The following is a 25,062-nucleotide window of genomic DNA, read 5'->3' as shown; positions in this document are numbered from 1 at the left end:
GTAAAATAGGTTTTCTCCTCATTTAACATTTCATCATTACATTTTTGTGGCAGTTTCCTCCTCGGTAACAGTGTCTGCTGGTTAATTTTGTACAGTAATCATTTTTCTGCAAAATGTCTTGTCTTCTGCTACTTACTTGCCATTTCCTAGTCCTAGAAAGAAATGGCAATCTTTACTTAATGTAGGTTACATGATAACTTTTATTGAACAATCCCCTGCAATGTGATTTTACATCCCCCTCAGAGTCCTTACAAAACCTAAAGAATGACTAATGTGAATCCTTTGTTACTGTTGCAACTTACTGCATTACAATGCTTTTTTTGTAAAAAATAAAATTAAAAGTCAACAGAAACAATACTATTAACATTCACATGTAACTGTATTCAACTGGAACCTGTTATCCACTTGGTATGCTGCCATCGCAGTAGATAACAAAAACTAGTAGGAGGATCACTGATGGATGTTTTCTACTGTGTTAGTGTGATGATCACTGACTGTGATAGCTTGTTATAGTCTTGTTGGGCAAAGAAATTTTCATCACCAATGCTTGGTCAGGAATGAGGAGATGGGAGAACGAATGAAATGGTGATGCACATTTCTTTAATATCAGCTGCTGTTTCAAAGTCCTAGGTTAAATCACAAATCTGTGCATAGTCTATTACCGATAGAGGAGACAGGATGCTTCTGGTGATTAACCCCTCAGATACGATACAAAACACACACACACACACACACACACACACACACACACACACACACACTCTCACTCACTCACTACACTACACTTACTTGCATAAAACTGTTACTTCTTTGGCAACAGAAAATGTGAATGAATTTTATCCATTGTGGATGCTTTTGAACTCCCTGACTGTTCCTTTATAGGGTGCAGAAAAATTTCCACTACCAGTCACAATAAAAGGTTGTCTATTTGTCATACGAGTTTCAGATTTGCCCCATCCTCAGGTGTTGATACATTCATGTACATGTTTATATTGAAAGCAGCGTTTGTGGAAAATATATCTGTAGTTTCATGAAGATGAAGCATCATAAAAATGATGCTTCATCTTCATGTAAGATGAAGCATCTTCAGGTAAGTACAGATATATTTTCCACAAATGCTGCCTCGCCACTTACAATTGTCCCACTTGTATCTGTTTAGTCACCAGAAAATAATTTTTTGTATTTATACATTGATCTCCAGTAATATAAACGTGTACATGAATGTATGAACACCTGATGATGGGCACAAGCCTGAAACCGGTCATGTGACAAATAAATAACCTTTTATTGGTTGGTTGGATTGGATTGGATTGTTTTGAGGGAGGAGACCAGACAGCGAGGTCATTGGATTAGGGAATGACGGGGAAGGAAATCTGCCGTGCCCTTTCAAAAGAACCATCCCGGCATTTGCCTGGAGCGATTTAGGAAATCACGGAAAACCTAAATTAGGATGGCCAGACACGGGAACTGTTGTCGTCCTGAATGCAAGTCCAGTGTGCTAACCACTGCGCCACCTCGTTCGGTAAATCTTTAATTGTGACAGGTAGCGGAAATTTTTCTACACCCTAAACAGAAAACACGCCTTTGCATGTACAAAATTGTAAATTTCATGAAGTAGTTCAAAAAACTCTTGGGGTCTTTAGATCAACAGAATGATCAGAACATTTGTGACAAATTACAGTGGTACTATCAAAACCAGAACAAAATGGATTCAGCAGAATATGGTTGTGACCTACAAGGCTTTGAAGCCTCTGTGTCAAACTGACGCTCCCATAACAGAGTACCCACAACCCTACTTCCTATTCTATTGACTGCATGTCAAGAGGTACACATGCAACCAGTGCCAAGATGCCATTACGATTGTGATTTCCAATATTTTTTCTCCAGAATTCCCAAATACGTGATCATTCTACAGAATGATTAATGTGAGAAATATTAAACAATACTGGAAAGATTCAAATAGCAGAATAAAATTTATTGGCATGAAGCTATGATGTGGACACAGTGATTTTTCAGTCCCAACAAATGAAGATATAGCTGGTTGAAAATTTATCTTATCATAAATCTTATTATAACTCTGTAAGAGAAAATGAGAGAAATGTGAGTCTTGAAAGTGTCATTTAATAACTTAAAAATACACTAACAAGTAATATGTAACAAATCTACATTTTCTAAAAAAACTGTTTTTATGTAATAACATGAAGGCACTTTAAAAATCTATAAATTATCATTATAAATATAAAAATACAGGTTTGTATACGTAGCTCTGAAATTAATTTCCTCTATTGCAGTTACATTAATGTGTAAGAGATTGTAGACCTATATTCTTTGGCATACAGATATCCTCTGTTTCTCTCTTTTTTTTTTTGTTACATAAGTGAATGGAGCTATTATCAGTACTTCAGATCTTATGTGTTCTATTGGAATGTGCACAGTCAGTCACAAGGTTTGCAGTTTCTATTCCGTACCACCATTACAGTTCAAGAATGCAATACATAAATAGTGGAAGCACTAAATTGTCCACCTGATCTGTTTTTGCCTCAAGAAGGGATGTCAATACCACTGACATTACCAGCTTTGAAACAGATGCTACACTAGCATCAAGGTAACCTGGAACAAGACATTTTCAAAAGAGTTAGTTTGCTCATGAACACAATCTCAATGTCTAAAGTAGAACCCAACCTTTAACATGCAAGATACATCAGCTCAAGACTTACTAAGCAATAATTCTTTTCACACTGTGTAACAAAGTAAATGAGGGATGAATGAAGCAGAGGCCACAGATATTCCTAATATAAAGGAACCTATGTACAAAAGTGATTATAAATCACCATTAACCACAACCGCCACCTCACAGTTAATTACTTTCTAGCTCAGTGGTGAATTTCTGGGGTTCGATTCTTCATCAAACCTAAGATTTTTATCTGTAGCTTATTACTTCTTTCACTTCTCATAATGTTTGAAAATGTGAAAAATGCCAAACTGCAGCGTGTTTTAGAATCCACATTAAACTGTAGGTCCCCCTATAACTGGCTGGGTCAGTCAGTTCAAAAATGGGAGGAAAGCAATGGTATACCACCTCGAAGAGGACCAGGAATAGTAAAGGTTGGGTTGTTTACGAGAGGAGACGAAACAGCGAGGTCACCGGTCTCATTGGATCAAAGAAGGATGGGGAAAGAAGGCAGCCATGCCCTTTCGAAGGAAGCATCCCAGCATTTGCCTGAAGCGATTTAGTGAAATCGCGGAAAACCTAAATCAGGATGGCTGGTTGTGGGATTGAACTGTTGTTCTCCCAAACGAGTCCAGTGTGCTAACCACTGCGTTACTTCACTCAGTCATGACTAGTAAAGCACTGAAGTGTTCAAAACAAGTTTCAGACTGATGACCACTTTTAAACTATGTTATAAGCTGGCATTAAGTATTGATTCACCACCATGAAACAGACTGCAAATAACCAAGTCTTGAATGGAAACATCTGGAATTTGATGAAGTGATGTTTTGGGACTCTCAAGGCCAGATATTTGTGATTATTAAGGACGACAATGTACTGTGAAAAGTGAGTGGTGTTCATACATGCTTCAAAACTAAGTGGAATCAGTGATAAGAATAAAATAACATGGTGTTCTCGGCAAAGGTTCCAATGCACAGCATCACCTGGCCCCATACTGAGAAACAAACACAATGATCATCAATAATCTGGGTTGAGCAGAGAGGAAGGGGTGGGAGAGAGGGGGGGGGGGGGGGGGGGGGAGAGAGAGAGAGAGAGAGAGAGAGAGGGGGGGGGGGGGAAGCTGCCACATCCATCTTACAGTCCTGACCTTGTGCTGCTTGATATCCAACTATTCAACCAACACAATGAATTTTATTACTTGTTCAGACAGAGCAAAAAGATGAAACAAGCTGTACATGAGTAGTTAGAAACAAATATTAAGAATTCTCCACCAATATCATTACAAAGCTCAGAGTGATGATGATTATAATGGAAATTAGTGTAATGTTTAAATTAATTGTTTAGTTAGTTAATTCTCACTGAATATTTCTTTCTGCTTTCAAAATAAAATACCAACTGTCCCTTATACCTTTTCTGAATTCAAACACCAACTCCTCTGCAAATGTACATACATTATTTGCAGAGATACACTTACACACAAATTATGGGCACGAAATCACCAGCTGCAACTTACCCAATGCCATCAAACACCCACTCAAAAAAATCTGGCTCAATATACAAGCAACTGTTCCTTCGATTGTTTTCACCGAATCTGTAAAAGAAATTACATATGCTGTATAAGAGACCAGAAGGTGTCTGTTTCAATACTGACGTCTCCCAATAAAAAAAAAAAATCCACTTTGCTTCTTTCCGAAGAAGCCAATTATAATATCTACGATCATCATTACAACTGTGAATGTACCCACCCATGTAATAAACGATGCATTAATAAAGCTATTTGCACTACTGTCAAATTCGCTGTTATTTTCACAATATTATGAAAATAATAGTTGATACTCACAATGTAGCGGATATGCTGAGTCGCAGGTAGGCACGACAAAAAGACTGTCACAAACTAGCTTCCGGCCAGCAAGGCCTTTGTCAAAAATAAAAACACACACACACACACACACACACACACACACACACACACACACACACACACACACACACACACAAACTACCCACATGACCAGTGTCTGGCAGCTGAAGCGGTCTTGTTTGCTGAAAGCTCATACTGTGACAGTCTCTGTTCTCCTTATCTGCGACTCAGGCTCTCCGTGCTATGATGAGTAATAACTATCCTTTTCATAATATTGTTACATTCCATCCTCGATTTTCCATTATTTGATTTTGCTGTTATTCTCCATATTTATAATACAATTATTAATTATATTAGTTAGTGTGATGGGTGACACTCACTTGGCCACCTGTGACGACCTATCCAGGAACCAAATGCAGATGCAGCTGTATCTCCTATTCCAACAGCTAGAAGACCTGCTAGAAAGGATGATGGCAAATAGTCACTGACAGCAGCAGGGTGTAGCCACAATGGAAGTGACACACCCGTCAGCAGGTACATAGGTGTCAGTGCTCCACCACCAGCATCTTTCTCATCTGCAAACAGTTCAAAACCTTGCTGCAGGCCAACATGTAGTGGTGGTACATGCAAAAGACGCATTGCCTGGAAATAGCATTCAGTGTTAGTAATGTGTACATAATATTTTTCTGTATGTGTAAATGAGTTCTCATTATTATTTATGAACAACAGAAATATGCACTGTAATTATGTCGTTTTGTCAGTTCACAATTTTGAGTACCGCAAAACAGAAAGTTAAAATATTCTTATTATAATAAAATAATTTTGTTTGTAGCGGGTAGAAAGAATGTAAAAGAAATATGAGTAATAGCTTGGAACTTTTACACTGATAAATTTAAAATTTGAGGCACTTTGAAGTTAATATTAAAATCACAACAAATAAATCATGGGATTTTTTCTGCTTTTATTTTATGTGGTGCGATGTCACAATTATATACTACTGGCCATCCTGGATTTCAGTACATGCTGATAAGATATTGAAACCAGAAAATCATAGGTAGAGACCTTCAAAACTTTGTTCCTCTTTTGTAACCCAAAAATTTTGTCCAACTTTAATATTTATGGTTTGGTCAACTAGAATGCATGAACCTACATGTCTTTTCTCTCTGCAAAAACTAGCTGCCAGCTCAGATACTATCAAGATTTTTAGAGCGACATGTGCTAAAACAGAGTCTTTTGCAGTATACCTCTTTGGTAATGCCTATAAGGCTTCATCAACTTCACATTATCAGTTTTAATATAGTAGGTATAAAACTTTCACATATTCTTAATACTTTCAAGGAAGACTTCCAAGTCAATAAGCCTGCTTATCACTACTACTGATAATTCTCGAATTTTTAAATGCATTAATTTGGAAAAAATTCTATTAGAATAGAGCATTTTTTAGTGCGTGCACAAAGGCTTGCTTCTAGTTTCATTTTTCTGGTTCTAGTCTGAGTCTCCTCTCTTTCCTTGCTGATTGAAGTGCATGTTGTGTCCAGCAAAATTACTCATTCCATAACTACTTATGTCCAGTAACTTTACGTTCAGAAATCTGGCACTAAAGATTTTTAATATTTTATTGGGTAATCTAATTTCTCTGTTTCCACAAGACCGATGTGGTAGGTTTTATGCGAGAGGCACAGTCATTACATCATCATTTGTGTAATATGAAATTTGCAGTACTGTGATAAGTTCCCTTCTTCATTTCTGTAGGTGTCATTTGCACCTCTAGTAGAGCTTCTCTACTTGAAGATGGCATTACAATGTTTGCTCTTCATAGATCTTAGTGTAACACTTTCCTCAGCTGCCTCAGCAACCTTTTTGGAGACTTATTCCCAATATAACTCAGAATGACCTTGCTCAAGTTTTATTACACTGGCTACTCTTTATTTTCTTAAGTTCTCCAGGTACTGTTTCTTTGTGGGGTCATGTGGATCATCTTATTTTTGAAGAACAGTGGTTTCTTAATTATTTTCATAACTTTGGTGGTAATGATTTCTTTCAGACTGTGTGTGGATATTGACATTCCTATGTGAAATTGTGCAAGTGTTCGGTTTGCTTTTAGTCCTTTTGTTTGCTGAAATGTTTTTACTAAATTCTGTTAGTTTTACACTGTTTTGATTTATCTTTTTCTGTGCAGCATACTCACTTGTCTTTAAGAATACATTACTAAGGAGACATCTAAGGCAATAATTAACATTTTTACAGTTTCTTTGACAATCTGTGTTTATTATCCAATTTTATTTGGTTACTTCAGCACCTTTGCCCCTTTACTGTTGAAATGGCTCTGAGCACTATGGGACTTAACTTCTAAGGTCATCAGTCCCCGAGAACTTAAGACCTACTTAAACCTAACTAACCTAAGGACATCACACACATCCATGCCCGAGGCAGGATTCAAACCTGTGACCGTAGTAGTCTTGCGGTTCCAGACTGTAGCCCCTAGAACCGCTCGGCCACCATGGCCGGCCCCTTTACTGTGCATATCTACTTAAGGAAATAACTTATTTTTGGATACAAGAACAATCAATTTATAAAAATTGTAATAAGAGTTTTGTCAATTTTACTGAACAATCACTTATCTTCTGATTTTCTTGCATTTGGTGCTTAAATATAACGTAGTGTAATATTTTCTCACTAATAAGTGGACCCCTTATGAAAATATATTGATGCAGTACATATGAACATTTAAGCCAGTTCAAACTGTGTGTGCATCATGAATGTTTACTGCACGTAGTGGCCACAATATGTATGCAGCGGGATGTAGGTGTAGCTGAATGGGGCAGTAATGTGTCACCAATTTTGCTGTATTACCCACAAAACTTTATCATCTTTCAAATGTATTCACAAGGAATAGTAGTCATGACATGGAAATAAGAGGAAAATATTAAAAACTCCAAAACACTAACACACAGGGACTGCAGATGTCTTTAGTGAGAGCTGAAACCATTTTGGTACTACTAATTAGTATCTGGAAGTAGACACACAGTATTGGAGTCTATTAGTCACTTACAGGAAGTCATTAAGTGTGTTATTATGGCAATGAAAATCTTGCACCACCTCTTATCAATACACGGAGTATCAGTTCTTTGAACTACGGATGTTAAATCCTACCATGCAGCACTCAATTATTATCCACAGGACAATCTGGAATGGTCTCTTCATTATAAACAAGATGGTGCCACCTCTTTGTTAGGCACCATCTGTAATAGCTGGTTTGATAAAAGGAGAGTAAAACAACATACCAAACTAAACAAGCCTCTCTGGTCTCAGACAGTGAGGAATGGTAGCCAGACTATAAATAACTAGCTGACAGACTGCGAACCACCATGATGGAGAAGTACGAGGTGCATTCAAGTTCTAAGGCCTCCGATTTTTTTTCTAATTAACTACTCACCCGAAATCGATGAAACTGGCGTTACTTCTCGACGTAATCGCCCTGCAGACGTACACATTTTTCAATACGCTGATGCCATGATTCCATGGCAGTGGCGAATGCTTCTTTAGGAGTCTGTTTTGACCACTGGAAAATCGCTGAGGCAATAGCAGCACGGCTGGTGAATGTGCGGCCACGGAGAGTATCTTTCATTGTTGGAAAAAGCCAAAAGTCACTAGGAGCCAGGTCAGGTGAGTAGGGAGCATGAGGAATCACTTCAAAGTTGTTATCACGAAGAAACTGTTGCGTAACGTTAGCTCGATGTGTGGGTGCTTTGTCTTGGTGAAACAGCACACGCGCAGCCCTTCCCGGAAGTTTTTGTTGCAGTGCAGGAAGGAATTTGATCTTAAAAACATTTTCGTAGGATGCACCTGTTACCGTAGTGCCCTTTGGAACGCAAAGGGTAAGGATTACGCCCTCGCTGTCCCAGAACATGGAAAACCACCATTTTTTCAGCACTGGCGGTTACCCGAAATTTTTTTGGTGGCGGTGAATCTGCGTGCTTCCATTGAGCTGACTGGCGCTTTGTTTCTAGATTGAAAAATGGCATCAACGTCTCATCCATTGTCACAACCGACGAAAAGAAAGTCCCATTCATGCTGTCGTTGCGCGTCAACATTGCTTGGCAACATGCCACACGGGCAGCCATGTGGTTGTCCGTCAGCATTCGTGGCACCCACCTGGATGACACTTTTCGCATTTTCAGGTCGTCATGCAGGATTGTGCACACAGAACCCACAGAAATGCCAACTCGGGAGGCAATCTGTTCAACAGTCATTTGGCGATCCCCAAAACAATTCTCTCCACTTTCTCGATCATGTCGTCAGACCGGCTTGTGCGAACCCGAGGTTGTTTCGGTTTGTTGTCACACGATGTTCTGCCTTCATTAAACTGTCACACCCACGAACGCACTTTCGACACATCCATAACTCCATCGCCACGTCTCCTTCAACTGTCGATGAATTTCAATTGGTTTCACATCACGCAAATTCAGAAAACGAATGATTGCACGCTGTTCAAGTAAGGAAAACGTCGCCATTTTAAGTATTTAAAACAGTTCTCATTCTCGCCGCTGGCGGTAAAATTCCATCTGCCGTATGGTGCTGCCATCTTTGGGACGTATTGACAATGAACGCGGCCTCATTTTAAAACAATGTGCATGTTTCTATCTCTTTCCAGTCCAGAGAAAAAAAATCGGAGGCCTTAGAACTTGAATGCACCTCGTAGATAAAAAATGCAGAATCTTGCCATAACTTATTTTGGGTGTTCTACAGTGGGGCTGGAAGCTTTATTAGATGCAAAAGGTATTAATGAGAATGGTATGAGATGTACATAATAATGTGCACCCTCAATAAAGAGAGAGACAAGCCTGAGCAGAAGTGGGTGTGGCTGACCAGCCCAGCGAGGTAACGGCGGACATTGATGTTGCTGGCCACAGACAGTGTGTGAGCCAGCACTGACAAAGCACATGCCGGGCCAGCGTCTGGTAGAATTCCCAGAAGTTGCTGTCCAACACTACCTGGTGGCTGCCTCTGGGTGCTGCCAAAGAATGCCACAATTTCAGTTCCTTATCAATATAAAGTTGTGATAACACTGTATGTAGTACTTATTAGGCAAAAACAATGCTACATTCGGAAAAATAAACATTTAAAACAAGGGTGCTTTTCATTGGATGATAAATGACCAAGTCATGACAAAAGTAAGTGGCATGTTTCAACATTTATTTTTGATACTTTCATAGCAAAACTGTCATAGTTGTACTCAAGATGTCATTCGGTGATGCATTTCATGTGGTAGTGAATGATGTACGAAAAGTTTGATATAACTGCAATTTTAGTTAACTGATATTAGGTAAATGGACAGCAAATTACAACAGGAAATTTTAGAATACCTTAGAGATTAGTAATATTAAATGTTTATCGATCAAAAACTGGATGAGTGCTATTTGCTAGAATTAGATTTTTTAATCTTAGATGTAGTTGGCTGGTTTGAGACAAAGGGACCAAACTACAGGGTCATCAGTCCCTTTTTCCAGATGCAAACAAGGCTCACGGTAAAACAACTCCCAAAGTATGTTTGGGAAAGTAAATGGGGGGAAATGAATGTGGAACCACACCTAAAAAGAAAACAAATGGTACGAACAAAAAACAGGGAAAACATACACCATAGGGAAAAGTAGGAAGATTGTATTAAAACTATAGAGCAGATGGTCTGGGCTCGCTGATCACACAAATAAAAGACGATGAGCCAGCCATTCTGTAACACATTAAAATGTTCATCCCAAACAGACAAGGCGAGGTGAACACATGAATGGAAAAGACAAACACCAAGACCGACAAATGCAAAGAAAGTGTGACACGGTTAAAATGGAGGAAGGGTAGAGGCACCAGAAAGAAGGCCAAACGCCCACCCTTGGATAGTATGATAAAAAAAAGGAAACCCCTTATGAACAAAATGCGAAACTAAATCTGCCATTGTGGCACTGTCACCCAACACCGAAGGTAGGGTGCTGGGAAGGTTAAAAGTCAATCGCAGAGCGGCTAAAATTGGGCAGTCAAGCAAGATGTGCACGACAATCAGATGGGAGCCACAGTGACATCAAGGTGGATCCTCGCGACGGAGAAGGTAACCATGTGTTAGCCATGTATGGCTAATGCAGAGGCGGCAAAGGACAACAGATTCCCTGTGAGTGGCTGGCATGGATGACCGCCACACATTCGTTGTCTCCTTGATAGCACAGAGTTTATTTGGCGTACTCGTAGTGCGCCACTCAGTATCCCAGATCGCAAAAACTTTGGGGCAGAAGACTGCTCGCAAATTGGTCTCTGGTAGGCCAATCTCCAGAGATGATTTACTAGTGGTCTGTTTGGGCAGGCGGTCCACAATTTCATTGCCTGGGGTCCTAAAGAAGGTCACTAGGTGTCCACTGTTGCAGAGGGCATAAAGAGACTACTGGATTAACAGTACCAAAGGATGCCTACGGAAGCACTGGCTGAGAGCTTGTAGGCTGCTCAAGAAGTCACCACAAATGACAAAGGACTCACCAGAGCAGGAGTGGATGTGATTAAGAGCACAATAGATGGCAACCAACTCTGCAGTGAAAATGCTGCAGCCGTCCAGCAAGGAGTGTTGTTTGGAATGGCCAATGTGAGAGTAAGTGTAACCAACAAGACCGTCGACCACTGATCCATTGGTGTAGATTATTTCTGAGCCCTTGAAGTAGCCAAGAAGAGATAAATTGTCGATGGAAGGCCTCAGGTGGAACTGAACCTTTGGGGCCTTGCAATAGGTCCAGCCAAAGCCGTGGCCGAGGTATGGACCATGGAGGTGCACGGAAGTAGACCAGAGGGGAAGGTGGTAAGGGGGAAGCGCCGAGTTCATGAAGAAGGGACCGGGTGTGGATGGCAAAGGGAAGTCAAATTCTAGGCTGCCATTGCAGGAGATGGACTGCCGTGTTGGGGAAAAGAAGACAATAATTTGGATGGCGAGGCGAATTATGTTATGTGGGCGGTATAATTTGCGAGCAATAGCTGCCGATGGAGCCACAATGGAGGAATGCCAGCTTCCACAAGTAGGCTGTTCACGGGTCTAGATCGGAAGGACACCCGTCATGAGGCAAACTCCACAGTGATGGATGGGATCTAGTAGACTCAGTGTAGAGGGGGGCTGCCGAACCATATACCATGCTCCCGTAATCAATATGGGACTGTATGAGGCCTTCGCACAGCTGCAGCAGTGTACGACGATCAGCACCCCAGTTGGTGTGGCTCAGGCATCGAATGAGATTAAGGTGCTGCCAGCACTTGTCTTTAAGCTGATTAAGATGGGGAAGCCAACTTAAGCGGGCGTTGAAGACCAGTCCCAGAAGCTGTAAGTCTCCACTACATCTAGTAGATAGTCATCAAGATAAAGTTCTGGATGGGAGTGGGCGGTACGACGACAACAGAAGTGCATCACTGATGTTTTGGCGGCCGAAAACAAAGCCGTGAGTGAGGGCCCACAACTGCGCCTTCTGTATAGCTCCCTGCAGATGGCGTTCAGCTGCAACAGTAGAAGAGGAGCTGAACAAAATACAAAAATCGTCAGTGTATAGGAGGGGAGATACTGACGATCCTACTGCTAATGTGAGACCATTGATGGCAATTAAAAAGAGTGGGACACTCAGGACAGAGGCCTGCGGGATCCCATTCTCTTGTACATGGGATGCAACAATGTGAACTGATAGTGTTGTGCGACAAAAAGTTCTGTATAAAAAAATTGGAAGTGGGCCCTGAAGACCCCACTCATGCAGAGTAGCGAGGATGTGGTGTCGCCAAGTGGTATCAAAGGCTTTCATGAGATCAAAAAAGACAGCAATGGGTTGTTGTCGCCACGAAAAGGCTGATCGAGTGGCAGACTCCAGGTACACCAAACCGTCGATGGTGGAGCGTCCTTGGTGAAAACCACCCTGGGATGGAGCCAGAAGGTCCCGAGACTGGAGCCAACACAACCGCCAGCTCACCATATGTTCAAACAGCTTGCACAGCATGTTGGTGAGGCTGATGGGACAATAGCTGTCAACGTCAAGTGAATTCTTCCTGGGCTTTATGACAGGAATGATTACACTTTCCCGCCATTGCGATGGGAATTCGCCATCGCTCCAAATGCGGTTAAAGACAACAAGGAGGTGGCGTTGGGAATCCGTTGACAAATGTTTTAGCATTTGTGAATGGATGCGATCTGGGCCAGGGGACATGTCAGGATAGTCGGCAAAGGCACTGAGAAATTCCCACTCACTGAAGGGAGCATTATAAGGCTCAGGGTGGCTTGGAGCAAAAGAGAGGAGTTGTCACTTCACCCTTTGTTTGACTAGACGAAAGGTGGGGTGGTAATTCTCCAACGCAGAGATGCGAGCATAATGCTCAGCAAGATTCTCTGCAATTACATAGGGATCAGCAGATATGGCTCCTTGTTTGAAAATTTCAGGTACACCTGCTGGGTTCTGATAGCCGTAAAGTTGGCGGAGCTTGGTCCAAACATGCAAGGGGGAGGTTCGTGTGCCATTGGTGGAGACATAGTATTCCCAACAATCCTGCTTCCTTTGTTTGATGAGGAGGCAAACCTGCACTCTGAGCCATTTGAAGGCAATAATTAGATGTAGAATGAATATTCAACAAACACTATTAAATCTAGGGACAAATGGTTATCAGTGGAAAGAGCAGGATAAAATCTTCAGAAATCAATAGGCTCATGCTTTTTAATTATCTCTTTTAAGTGAATATAAATGTAGTCTCATATGACAATAGAAATGCAAATTATTGCTGAAGCTGGTAAGGCTTTGAAAGTGGCACACTGAGGTCGATAGTTTTGATGTAGGTTATAAGGCATAGTTTTTATCTTCATTATACTGTACTTGGGTAGTAAATGTGAAGGGTTTGAAGTCAGAGTGGGGATGTGTCTCTATAGTGTTGGGTGTGCAGAGTGAGGGGCCGAGTGTGAACTATGGGTTACTCAAGTGAAATTCTCATGTTATTTGAGGTGATAAGTTTAGTAGGTGCCACAGAGCCAGACACTGGGTGGCTAGAATGCTGCAGTGTTGAACATTGTAGAATGCGGTGCAGAGGAACAAGTTTTGGATTCAGATAAAATCGGTATGCAATGCATGTGGCACAGTGCCCTTTTACTATCCGTGTGGTACATCATGTCGAACTTAGCAAAACTTTCATGCAATGTCCCCAATCTTTAGTGATTTGGAGTCAACAATCAGTACTCTGACCTTTACTGGGTAATTAGTGTTAATCTTGAAGCTCATTTTACAGTGCTGAAATCTGTGGAATTATTTGACAGAAGAATGCAGCTTGGATCTGAAAGATGACTTGACTCTAGCACAATCGTATACTCCACTACAAACACACGTGCTCATCCTGGGCAGGAGGTTACTAATATTTATTGCTGAATTCTGCTGATCGAAGTAACATTGAGCAAATTCTAGTATGTAGCCGAACATTAGTGATCTCCCACTTCTTACATTTTAATAATAACTGGTATTAGAAGCTGAACAACCAACAGACAAACAATTTGGAGGCCACATATCATATTAGCATTCCCTAGTGCTGATAGGAAGCATTTATTGCAGGTGGAACTATGTCAATCATACAGCTCCTTATTAGCAACTTTCTGCATATGTCTAATCAGCAATGACTATTAATAGACATATTTCCAAACACTACTGTCACTATAACTAAAAAATTCTCCATCTGGAAAAATATTTCAAAAATACATACCTCTAACATGACGAAGAGTGCCAACACAATGCCACTTGCCAAGTACAGGAGGCAGTATGTTCCAATAAGACCTGGTACATATACAGCAACAACCAAAATATGGAAGGACTTCCTGGTAGCTGTCGAAGCATGTTTACCAGCTTGTATTTGAACTGCTATTGCAGCCACCGCTACAGCACAGCATGCAATCCAGTAGCATACCATCAGTATCTGTCTGACAGTTCCATCAGCTATTATTAGATCACAAATATTTGTACTACAGATACAGTGACACTGTACAAAAGTTTATCTAGTACTATTGCTCCAACATATATCACACGTTAAAAACATTTTTAAGTTTACAGCAGATTTATGCAAGGAAAGCTATTAAATTTAATGCAAGTATTTGTAACAAACCAGCTATCAATGTTGACAAAATTGGTAACATTTCTGTATGATGTAAAACAAGAATTCAATTTATGAATGCCTCCTTTCCTGAAATTACACATAATTTTGGTTACCATGTCTTCTTTCAACACACAGAGTCAGGTACATCACAAACAGCAGTTATAAAATAAAAAAAAAATCAGAATCAAGCTTTTTTTTTTTTTTTTTTTTTTTTTTAAGATAATGGTTGAGTTTGTATGAGAGTTACTTATGATGGCTTACAAAAGCAGCTGGAAAGTAACATGGTTTTGTGATTAAAAAGGGTGAAAACCTTTCCTTTACCGACCCGAACACCAGCAAATATTTGTTATTACTGTTTAAAATTTCTGGAAGGTTCTTGAAATTTCGTATGTTTATAATGTTTGCATATTCTGGAGTAATAATGTTCATATAAATTTTTGCAGCACTTTCTATCCAGGAGACAGTTCTGTTCTCTATTTAGATTTGCGTCTGCAATAAACATGCTTTCAGCACAGTCAGTCTCATACTTGAATGATGGATATGCTTTTGGCTTTGCACTTGACTGCAGCTGCTATGTGACAATGGTCGGTGGAGGCATGAGGTATTTCAAAATGTCTACATTGTTCTGACTCAAATTACACAAGATAAAATTCATCGCCTGCACACACAGGAACCAAAATACACAAAGCACACTGTTCCCAAAGTTCATTTATTCAGGAGATCAACGGATCTCATATGGCAGAAAGGATTTGAGAGAGTTACCAAATACGAAGGGTGCAATGACAAGATGCGGTGGCAAATGTGTACTTTTCCTAGGATGGCACAGACCAACAGTGGTTCAAGAATAATGAAGGTAAGCTCTACAGCTGCAACAAATTCCAGCACTAACTGAAGAGAACATTTGGCAACAATCAACTACAAATCTGCTTAGCATGAAGGATAAGGCTAACATCATGAGGAAATAAACAGTCGTCCTTACAGCATATTTTGTCCCTGTGCCACATTGTGATTACAAATATGACAGAAGCCAATAAACCTCACATTTAATTACAGGAGTCACAGAAGATATGTACCAAGTGCTTATTGTAAATGATGTTACAACAGAGGAATTCCGTAAGTTGTGCCAGTATATTGAGGAAATACAAGAGAAGTAAGTCCAACTTCCAAATGTGGTCTATGCTCAATGTAGTAGACCGCCATGGCCTCGACTCTCATACAGCAAATACCAACTCCGCCAGCAGTCTAACACTCCATGAAGAATCGTCTTTCCCAATTTGGACTTACAATGCGTGTGTCAAATGAAAACCCAGCATCTGACCAATTTAAGTACAACCAACTCCACTGTCTAGTATAATGCCTCAAAGAAGAATAAACATTTGGAGGACAGAGTACAACTTGCCAGTATATTTTTACTGTGGATGCCTTGGGCACATTGTATGTTTCTATCTACAGAGAAAGAAGATGAGGGTTTGAAAACAATTATGTTGCAAGCTGTCAACCATTACAACAGTCCTACACATGCCAGTCAACTGCAGCCAATTATAGTCTATGTGTAGGATTAAGATCATGACCTTACTGTGATCAATGTCACACCCCAACACTCTGCAGCCGTTCCCCTGTCACTGTACGGAAGTGCCAGTCACTTTCCTAGCTACCCAATTCAGGAAAACTATGCAACGTGACTGAGACCGCCACAAACGAAAATGTGAAATACAAGACAGTTACACACACCTCAGGAACTCATCAAAGGCCAACCTATCTGGGTGTTAGTTGACCCATGGGTTCCTTTTTCTGTAATGTCGAATGCTTGTCACTGCCAGCTAAAGAAGAACATGCTCCACGATACAAAAGTGATGTGTTGAAGGTCACAACTGGGAAATATGCCCACCTGATATGGACATGTACTGCAAGCATAACTATCAAGTACAGAACAATTCTTCAAATTTGCCACTTTCACAGAATGCAGAATACATATTTGTCAGAATATTCTAAGAAAGAACTTCTTGCAGGTAACGCAAGCATTCAGACTGTGGAATATCAGAGTTCCAGACTGATGAAGCTATTTGACAAGCACATAAAGATTGCTCTGGATGGTTGTTGGTCATTTACGACACTGCAGGTGGTCAAGGAGAACTTTTAATTGCTGTCACAAAAAACTAAACCAGTCCAGAATGGGCAGCCCAGTGCCACTGATGAAGAATTGTGCTCTACTATCACTACAAACAACACAGAAGAAGAAATTACTATCTAACTTGTGGTGTCATCCCAACGTGGTCATAAGACAAGATAGTCACTGCAAGTCGCATCGACAAATGGGCAACACCAGCATAGTCCCACCCAGAAAAGTTTTCTGTGTCGTTGCAACTATTCTGCAACACGGAACCACTCAGCCCAGTCTTGATCATCGACTAGGACAACAGCATCATCATCTAAACCCTTCAGTCTAGTCAATGATCATCTAAGACAATGACATCGTCTTCTAGTAGGCCAGCAGTGTAATCAATGTATGAGGGCAGATCTCCAAGTGAAAGTTATTATTAAATACAGTCTGAGTGAGAAACTTATTTTGTCTGTCTCAAGCAATATGTCAGTGTTCAGAGATGGTTGTAAATACTCATGACATTCCATGGAAGTGGACTGTATAAGGTTAAGTAATTCTTCTTATCTCTGTTACAATAAAGGGAACTAATATTTTGTGTGTTACAGTATCCACTACATCTCCACCTGCAGCAAAGTAACGAACTCTCAATTTTACGAACAAGTATACTTTCATCTGGTACAACACAACTGCTAATAGGATCTGGCCCAACCAAGGAATGATGGTGCCAATTTTTGGATGCTTTCAAATCTGGAATTGGAGAAAATGTAGACCAAGCAACCTAAGGTAGAACACTGTATCAACACTGGGTATCATCCACCCAACTAACCAGAACTCGCAAGGGTGTCACAGGCTAAACAATGGACAATCTAGGAGGACATTAAGATGCTACAAGATGACATCAATGAACTTTCAGAGTGTGCTTGATCCTCTCCTGCGGTCCTTGTGAAGAACGGCACATGGCATGTGTGTGTCAGTTGCTGAAAGATGTGTACCCACCCACTGATGCACATCCATCCTAGACTGCTTGAAGGAATGAAGTATTTCGTAAATACAGACATGCAGACAGGCTACTAGGAAACAGAAATGACAAGGCTGACCAGATAAAGACAGCCTCCGCAACACCTGACAGCCTCTATGAGTTTGAAGTTATCTGTTTGCTGCCCAACAACCATGCTGAAAACCTCCACCTGAACGTGAGAAACTGCCTCTTGATCAACCAAGAAATAAAATTTTGGGATATCTAGGCTAGTTAATGGCAATGGAGTCTTTTCCAATCCAGAGAAAACAATTTGTTACTGGTTTTCCCGACTAAGTTTGTGGTTTGAGAAAAATTCTCGCAATGTGCTTATACTACCAGTGACTTATAATTGACTTCCGTACCACAGCATGTCCACTGCTAGAAATACTGATGGGATACATCAAGTTTCCCAAGAAAAAGGTGCAAAAAAGATCTTTCCTTATCCTTAAGTAGATGCTAACATTTTCTCATCCTGGCATTCTATGAGAAGAGTGCAAAGACAGAACTTCACACCACAAAGACAGAACTTCACACCACTGACACTAGCAGGTAATGAATGGGTGCAGTTTTAGTACAAATTCAGTAAGGTGTTGAAAAGGTGACTGCTTAGGGTTCCAGAGTTCTCTCTATGTACAAGACAAATGATTCTGCAACTCAGAAAGAGTGCCACCCTGTAGTTATTACAGCCATTGACCAGTTTTGACCATACTAATTTGGCAAAACATTTACAGTTATAGCACACCACCATTCTCTACGCTGGCTGACTAGCCTGCAGTGGTGGTGGTTGTTGGGATGTTTAAGGGGGACTAAACAGCGAAGGTCATCAGTCCCCCATTCCAAAAACAGGCGAGACATAAATGCACGAAGCAGGTAAAACCCCAAGGGGAAGGAGACTCCCCCCCAGGCGCTAAAAGAACGCAAATGCGGTAACGAACACTACAGACACGAAGAGTACAGATGAACACCAGACAAAAAGAAACAGAAGAAAAGAACATGGCCGGAGAATGGTTGACTGATCACGACAACAAAAAAGGGAAAGAGTCAACCATCCGACTACACACTAAAATCTGCAACCAAATAAGAGACAGTCGAGGACAAGAGACACACAAAGGCAAAGGAGCAGAACCTCCCTAAATGGAACCATAAAAAGGACTACCACAGATAAAATTTAAAACGTCATCAGCCATGGAGGCATTGTCGCTTAAAACCAAAGGCAAAGTGCCCGGGAGATTAAAAGACTGCCGGAGGGTGGGCAGTCGGGGACACTCCAATAAAATGTGGGCGACCGTCAGCCGGGACCCACACCGACACGGGGGGATCCTCCTGACGCAAAAGATGGCCGTGCGTCAGGTATGTATGGCCGATGCGGAGCTGACACAGGATAACAGAGTCCCTGCGAGAAGCCCGCAGGGAGGAGCGCCACACATCGGTCGTCTCCTTGACAGCCCGCAGTTTATTCGGGGCTGTCATGCCACGCCACTCAACAGACCACATCCCAAGCACCTTACGGCGCAACACCAGCTGCTGATCGCGAGCCGTAAGGCCGATCTCCAAAGCTGGGGCGTCGATCGCCCCTTTAGCCAGCCTGTCAACACGTTCGTTCCCCGGGATGCCAATGTGAACTGGCATCCAAACAAATACCACCGAACGACCAGAGCGGGTAATGGTGGAAACAGACTCCCGAATAGAGGACACCAGAGGAGAAGAGGGATAGCAGCGGTCGATGGCCTGGAGGCTGCTCAGGGAGTCACTACAGATGACGATGGACGTACCTGAGCAGGAACGCATATGCTCAAGAGCGCGCAATATGGCCACCAGCTCTGCAGTAAACATACTGCAGCCAGCCGGCAAGGAGCGCTGTTCAACATGGGCATCGTGAGCAAAAGTGTAGGCAGTGCGACCATCAACCAGGGAACCATCAGTGTAGACAGTCTCACAGCCCGGAAATGAGGCGAGGAGCGCAAGAAAACGGCGACGGAGGGCCACAGGCGGAACCGAGTCCTTGGGTCCCTGTGCCAAGTCCAGACGGACGGACGGCCGGGGCAAACACCAGGGAGGCGTAGGTGCACGGACCCGGAAGGGAGGCAGAAGAGGGAATGACCCCAGTTCCGACAGCAGGGACTGGATGCGGACAGCTATGGAAAGCCCAGACCGAGGTCGCCGTTTGGGCAGATGGAGGACCGTGACAGGGAAAAGCAGGCGACGATTGGAATGGCCCGGCGAGCAATGCACGTGGACAGCATAGTCGGCGAGCAGTCTGTGGCAGCGAATCCGCAGCGGGGGAACCCCGGCCTCCACCAGTAGACTATCCACGGGGCTCGTACGTAAGGCGCCAGTTGCAAGCCGAACCCCACAGTGGTGTATGGGGTCTAACAACTTCAACACTGAGGGTGATGCAGACCCATAGGCCAGGCTCCCATAATCAAGCCTGGACTGCACAAGGGCTCTGTACAATCGCAACAGCATGCAGCGATCCGCACCCCAAGATGTGTGGCTGAGGCAGCAGAGGGCGTTGAGGTGCCGCCAGCATTTTTGCTTCAGCTGAGTAATATGAGGAACCCATGTGAGCCGGGCATCAAACATGAGTCCCAAGAAGCGGCAAGTGTCCACCACTTCAAGCAGGTGGCCGTCGAGGTAAAGTTCAGGATGAGGGTGGACTGTCCGACGCCTGCAGAAGTGCATAACTCGAGTCTTGGCTGCAGAGAACTGAAAACCGTGAGTCAGAGCCCATGATGCTGCCTTGCGAACGGCTACTTGCAGCCTGCGTTCGGCAACTCCCGAGGTCGTGGAGCTAAATGAGATGCAGAAGTCGTCGGCATACAAAAGAAGGAGACACCGACGACCCCACGGCTGCAGCCAGACCATTAATGGCCACTAGAAATAAGGAGACGCTCAACACCGAGCCCTGCGGGACCCCATTTTCCTGTATATAAGATGAACTAGAGGCGGCACCGACTTGCACCCGGAAAGAGCGGCGCAATAAAAAGGTTTGAAGAAAAGCCGGGAGCCGACCACAAAGACCCCACTCATGCAACGTAGCAAGGATGCGATGCCTCCATGTGGTGTCATACGCCTTCCGCAGATCGAAAAATACAGCAACGAGCTGCTGACGTCGGGCAAAGGCCGTACGGATAGCAGATTCCAGCCACACCAAATTGTCCGTGGCAGACCGGCCCCGACGGAAGCCACCCTGGGATGGAGCGAGGAGACCGCACGACTCAAGGACCCAACACAAACGCCGCCCCACCATACGTTCGAGCAATTTGCACAAAACGTTGGTGAGGGTAATGGGACGATAGCTGTCCACCGCCAGTGGGATCGCACCGGGCTTCAAGATGGGGACAATAAGACCCTCTCGCCATTGCGACGGGAACACGCCCTCGCTCCAAATGCAGTTAAAGATGGTGAGGATGTGTCTCTGGCAGTCCCTGGAGAGATGCTTCAGCATCTGTGCGTGGATGCAGTCTGGTCCTGGTGCTGTATCAGGGCAATCGGCGAGGGCAGCGAGGAATTCCCTCTCGCTGAAAGGAGCATTGTATTTTTCAGAACGACGCGTGTGGAACGATAACAGCATCGGCTCGGCTCGCTCCTTGAGAGAGCAAAAGGTGGGGGGATAAGTTGCAGTCGCAGAGCTCTTAGCAAAGTGTGCAGCAAGGTGTTCAGCAATGGCGGCAGCGTCCGTGCAGACAGCGCTGTCCAAGGAGATCCCAGGGACACTCATAGGGGTCTGGTGTCCATAAATCCGCCGTATCCGGGACCACACCAGCGAGGGGGAGACACGGGAGCCCAAGGATGAGACATACCGCTCCCAGCACTCCTGCTTACGCCGTGTAATAAGACGACGGGCGAAGGCACGCAGCCTCTTGAAGGCGATGAGGGTCTCGAGAGACGGGTGCCGCCTATGACGCTGGAGGGTCCGCCTACGGTCGCAAATAGTCTCAGCAATCTCCGGCGACCACCAGGGTACAGCCTTCTTCCGAGGGAGTCCAGAAGAGCGGGGGATGGCAGCCTCGGCCGCCGAAATGATTGACGTGGTGAAGACACGGACCACCTCGTCAATGTCACCCTGTGGGGGAGACTCAATGGTTGCCGCGGAAGTAAAACCCGGCCAGTCAGCCCTGTGGAGAGCCCAGCGGGGCAGGTGCCCAGAAGAATGACACTGGGGCAGTGACAAATAGATGGGAAAATGGTCACTACCACACAGGTCAGGATGCACTCTCCAGTGGAGAGATGGGACAAGTCCGGGGCTGCAAAGAGAGAGATCGATGGCCGAGAACGAGCCATGGGCCACACTGAAATGTGTGGGAGCACCGGTGTTCAGGAGGCTAAGGTCGAGGTGAGCCAACAAATGCTCCACGGCACGACCGCGGTCATCGGAGACAGTCCCACCCCATAGAGGGTTGTGGGCACTGAAATCGCCCAGCAACAAGAAAGGTGGCGGCAGTTGGGCTATCAGAGCAGCCAGGACATGCTGCGCGACAGCACCATCCGGTGGAAGGTAAATACCGCAGACGGTAACAGCCTGTGGCGTCCACACCCGAACAGCGACAGCCTCTAAAGCTGTTTGTAGAGGTACAAACTCGCTGTGAAGAGAGTTAAGGACATATATGCAGACGCCACCAGACACCCTTTCATAAGCTGCCCGGTTCTTAAAATAACCCCGATAGCCACGGAGGGCGGGGGTTCGCATTGCTGGAAACCAAGTTTCCTGCAGAGCAATGCAAAGGAAAGGATGAAGGCTGATAAGTTGGCGGAGCTCAGCTAGATGGTGGAAGAAACCGCTGCAGTTCCACTGGAGGATGGTATTGGCCATGGATAGGAAAGGTGTGAAGGGACTGGGGAGGCAGATTACGCCTCCGGGGCCCCTGCTGCTACTGAGTCACCACCTATACAACAGCCAACCATTGCGTCCGAGGGACTGGCGAGATCCATGTCCTCAGCGGACGCCAGAATCTCCACCTCATCCTCAGACGCAGAGCTTGTAGGAAGCGGTGGAATGGGTGCCACCGCAATGTCGGTAGCCTTGGGGAGTTTCTGCTTCTCGCGCTGTACCTTTGGTGGTTCAGGCTGGGAGGGCGTCACTGGGTCAGTCTCAGGGACAGACGACGATCGTGTGTCCTGACGACCAGGGACCGGCGGTGGTTTGAGCCACTTGCGGCTGTCGGCTTTGGAACCGGTCGGAACTTGCGAAGGGAGGTCCCCAAAGGACCCCTTCCTTACGAGAGTAGCCAAAGAAGTCTTACGCTTCTCCAGCTGGGAAGGGGGGACTGATGTCCCCGATGGTTGGGGGGGTGTTGCTCCTGAAGTAGATGGAGCAGGAGCAACAGTAGGTTTAGTGCCCCCCACCATCAAGCGGGCAGGTGTGGGACTTCGACTCTGAGAGCTGACTGGAGCGGATGGAACTGTAGCAGGAGTGACAGTTGCGGCATAAGAAGCTGTCATGCGCACTGGATGAAGCCGATCATATTTCCGCTTCGCCTCAGTGTACGTCAGGCGGTTGAGAGTCTTGATTTCCATGATCTTCCACTCCTTCTGCAGAATTGGACAGTCTGGCGAGCAAGGCGGATGGTGCGCACCACAGCTCACACAGATTGGAGGCGGGGCACAGGGATGATCAGGATGGGATGGTCGACCGCAAGAAGATGTGCCACGCTTCATTGCGTGTCATCCACCCTGATGCCACCTACTCCGACCAAGGGCCCTCCCCACGGGCGCCACCCAGCCGCAGCAATAGCCACCTGGCAGGACGGCCATTGCCGGGAGTCCTGATGCCCCAGGGAGATGGGCATCTACTCCTTGGCATACGTGAGGAGTTAACGGCGCAGCCATCAGTAGAGCGATCCCTGTATTGTCAGGGGGCTACAACCAAGAGGGTACATGGCGGCCCCACCACAACGGACTGGCTACCGTGCTGGATGTTACGTGACATGTGGTCCATGGTCGCCGTCAGTGCAGAAAATGGCCCTGCACAGTGTTTGGCAGAAAGTGTACGCAGGAGCGTATCCATGCCCAAGCGATGGAGAGCGGGCAGGACTGCAATGCAATGACGAATAAGATGGCGAAAGTTCTGAACACAACATGGACACAAGGCACCAAGTAAGGCGCCCTTCCCCAATCGGCTCGCTCTTCGGAAAAATTTTGAGATATGGAGGTCAAACCCGACAGGGGACCATCACATAAGGCCGAAACGTTTGAGACTCCTTTTAGTCGCCTCTTACGACAGGCAGGAATACCGCGGGCCTATTCTAACCCCCGAACCCGCAGGGGGTGGGTGGGGGGGGGGGGGGGGGTAGCCTGCAGTATCCATCGCGCCATTGGCGAGATGGATAATGAGACTTCAAGAGTACGGCCTCACAATAATATACAAAAAAAGGACACAACCACAAGTGACTGCCCTTCAAGGAATCCTTTGGTGGAACACATCAGCACTAATGAAATCTAAGTCATCATTGCATTAAACTTCCTGGCAGATTGAAACCGTGTGCTGGACCTAGACTCAAGTTATTCAGAAGAGCTTCTGTGAAGCTTGGAAGGTGGCAGATGAGATACTGGTGGAAGTAAAGCTGCAAGGACGGGTTGTAAGTTGTGCTTGGGTAGATCAGTTGGCAGAGCACTTACCTGCACAAGGCAAAGGTCTCTAGTTTGAGTCTCAGTCCAGCATAGAGCATTAATCTGCCAGGATGAGTGTACTCTACTGCAGAGTAAAAATCTCATTCTCACAGATCATTGCATTAAGTGACATTGTTGCTGAACAGAAGGAGGGTATAGCACTGCTGAAATAATACAAACCTTGAAGAAGGGGTAACTGACTAAAGGTAAATTCCAATGAATAAAGAGACCGTTGTATGACATGTCCAGAAAGTAATTACCATTTTGGAAAAACACCAAAAAATATTTTTTTCAACCACAATTTTACAAGAAAGAGCATTACTTAAACTATTTTTCTACGTAGCTGCCACCATTATTCAGACATTTGTCGTATTGAGAAACAAACTTTTCTGTGCCTTCTTCATAGAAAGATGCCACCAATTAAGAGAGCCACTCCTGAACACCATTCTTTTGCACTGCCATTGCTGTCTAAGTTCTATTGTCCAAATTCAAGAACAAGTGGTAGTCAGAAGGTGCATGATAGGGGTTGTACAGCCTGTGATTGAACTGCACCCAACTGTATTGTTATTCACTGCCATGATGCAAACAATACCTTGACTGAGCATTCCCGTATCTTGCTTTGAATTGTGAGCCAAAGTTGTCTCTCAGTGTTTTGCAGTATCATATCCAATTGAAGG

General features: G+C 44.1%; 1 protein-coding gene across 2 annotated transcripts in view; it reads right to left on the bottom strand.

Moving 5' to 3' along the window:
• Positions 1-2,152: 2,152 nt before the first annotated feature.
• LOC126198889 (dolichol kinase) overlaps positions 2,153-25,062 on the bottom strand; it is a 52,989-nt gene continuing 30,079 nt past the window's right edge. For both annotated transcript variants that reach the window (XM_049935499.1, XM_049935500.1), the window contains exons 5-8: positions 14,271-14,480; positions 4,913-5,174; positions 4,185-4,262; positions 2,153-2,610 (exon numbers count right to left, since the gene is read on the bottom strand). In XM_049935499.1, coding sequence (XP_049791456.1) covers positions 2,474-2,610; positions 4,185-4,262; positions 4,913-5,174; positions 14,271-14,480 — 687 coding nt within the window. In that variant the 3' untranslated portion in view covers positions 2,153-2,473. The remainder of the gene's footprint in view (positions 2,611-4,184; positions 4,263-4,912; positions 5,175-14,270; positions 14,481-25,062) is intronic.

The sequence above is a fragment of the Schistocerca nitens genome, chromosome 8 (assembly GCF_023898315.1).
Source record: "Schistocerca nitens isolate TAMUIC-IGC-003100 chromosome 8, iqSchNite1.1, whole genome shotgun sequence".
NCBI classification, from domain to species: domain Eukaryota; kingdom Metazoa; phylum Arthropoda; class Insecta; order Orthoptera; family Acrididae; genus Schistocerca; species Schistocerca nitens.
The sequence above is the reverse complement of the archived record's forward strand: the minus strand, read 5'-3'. Positions and strand labels throughout refer to the sequence as shown.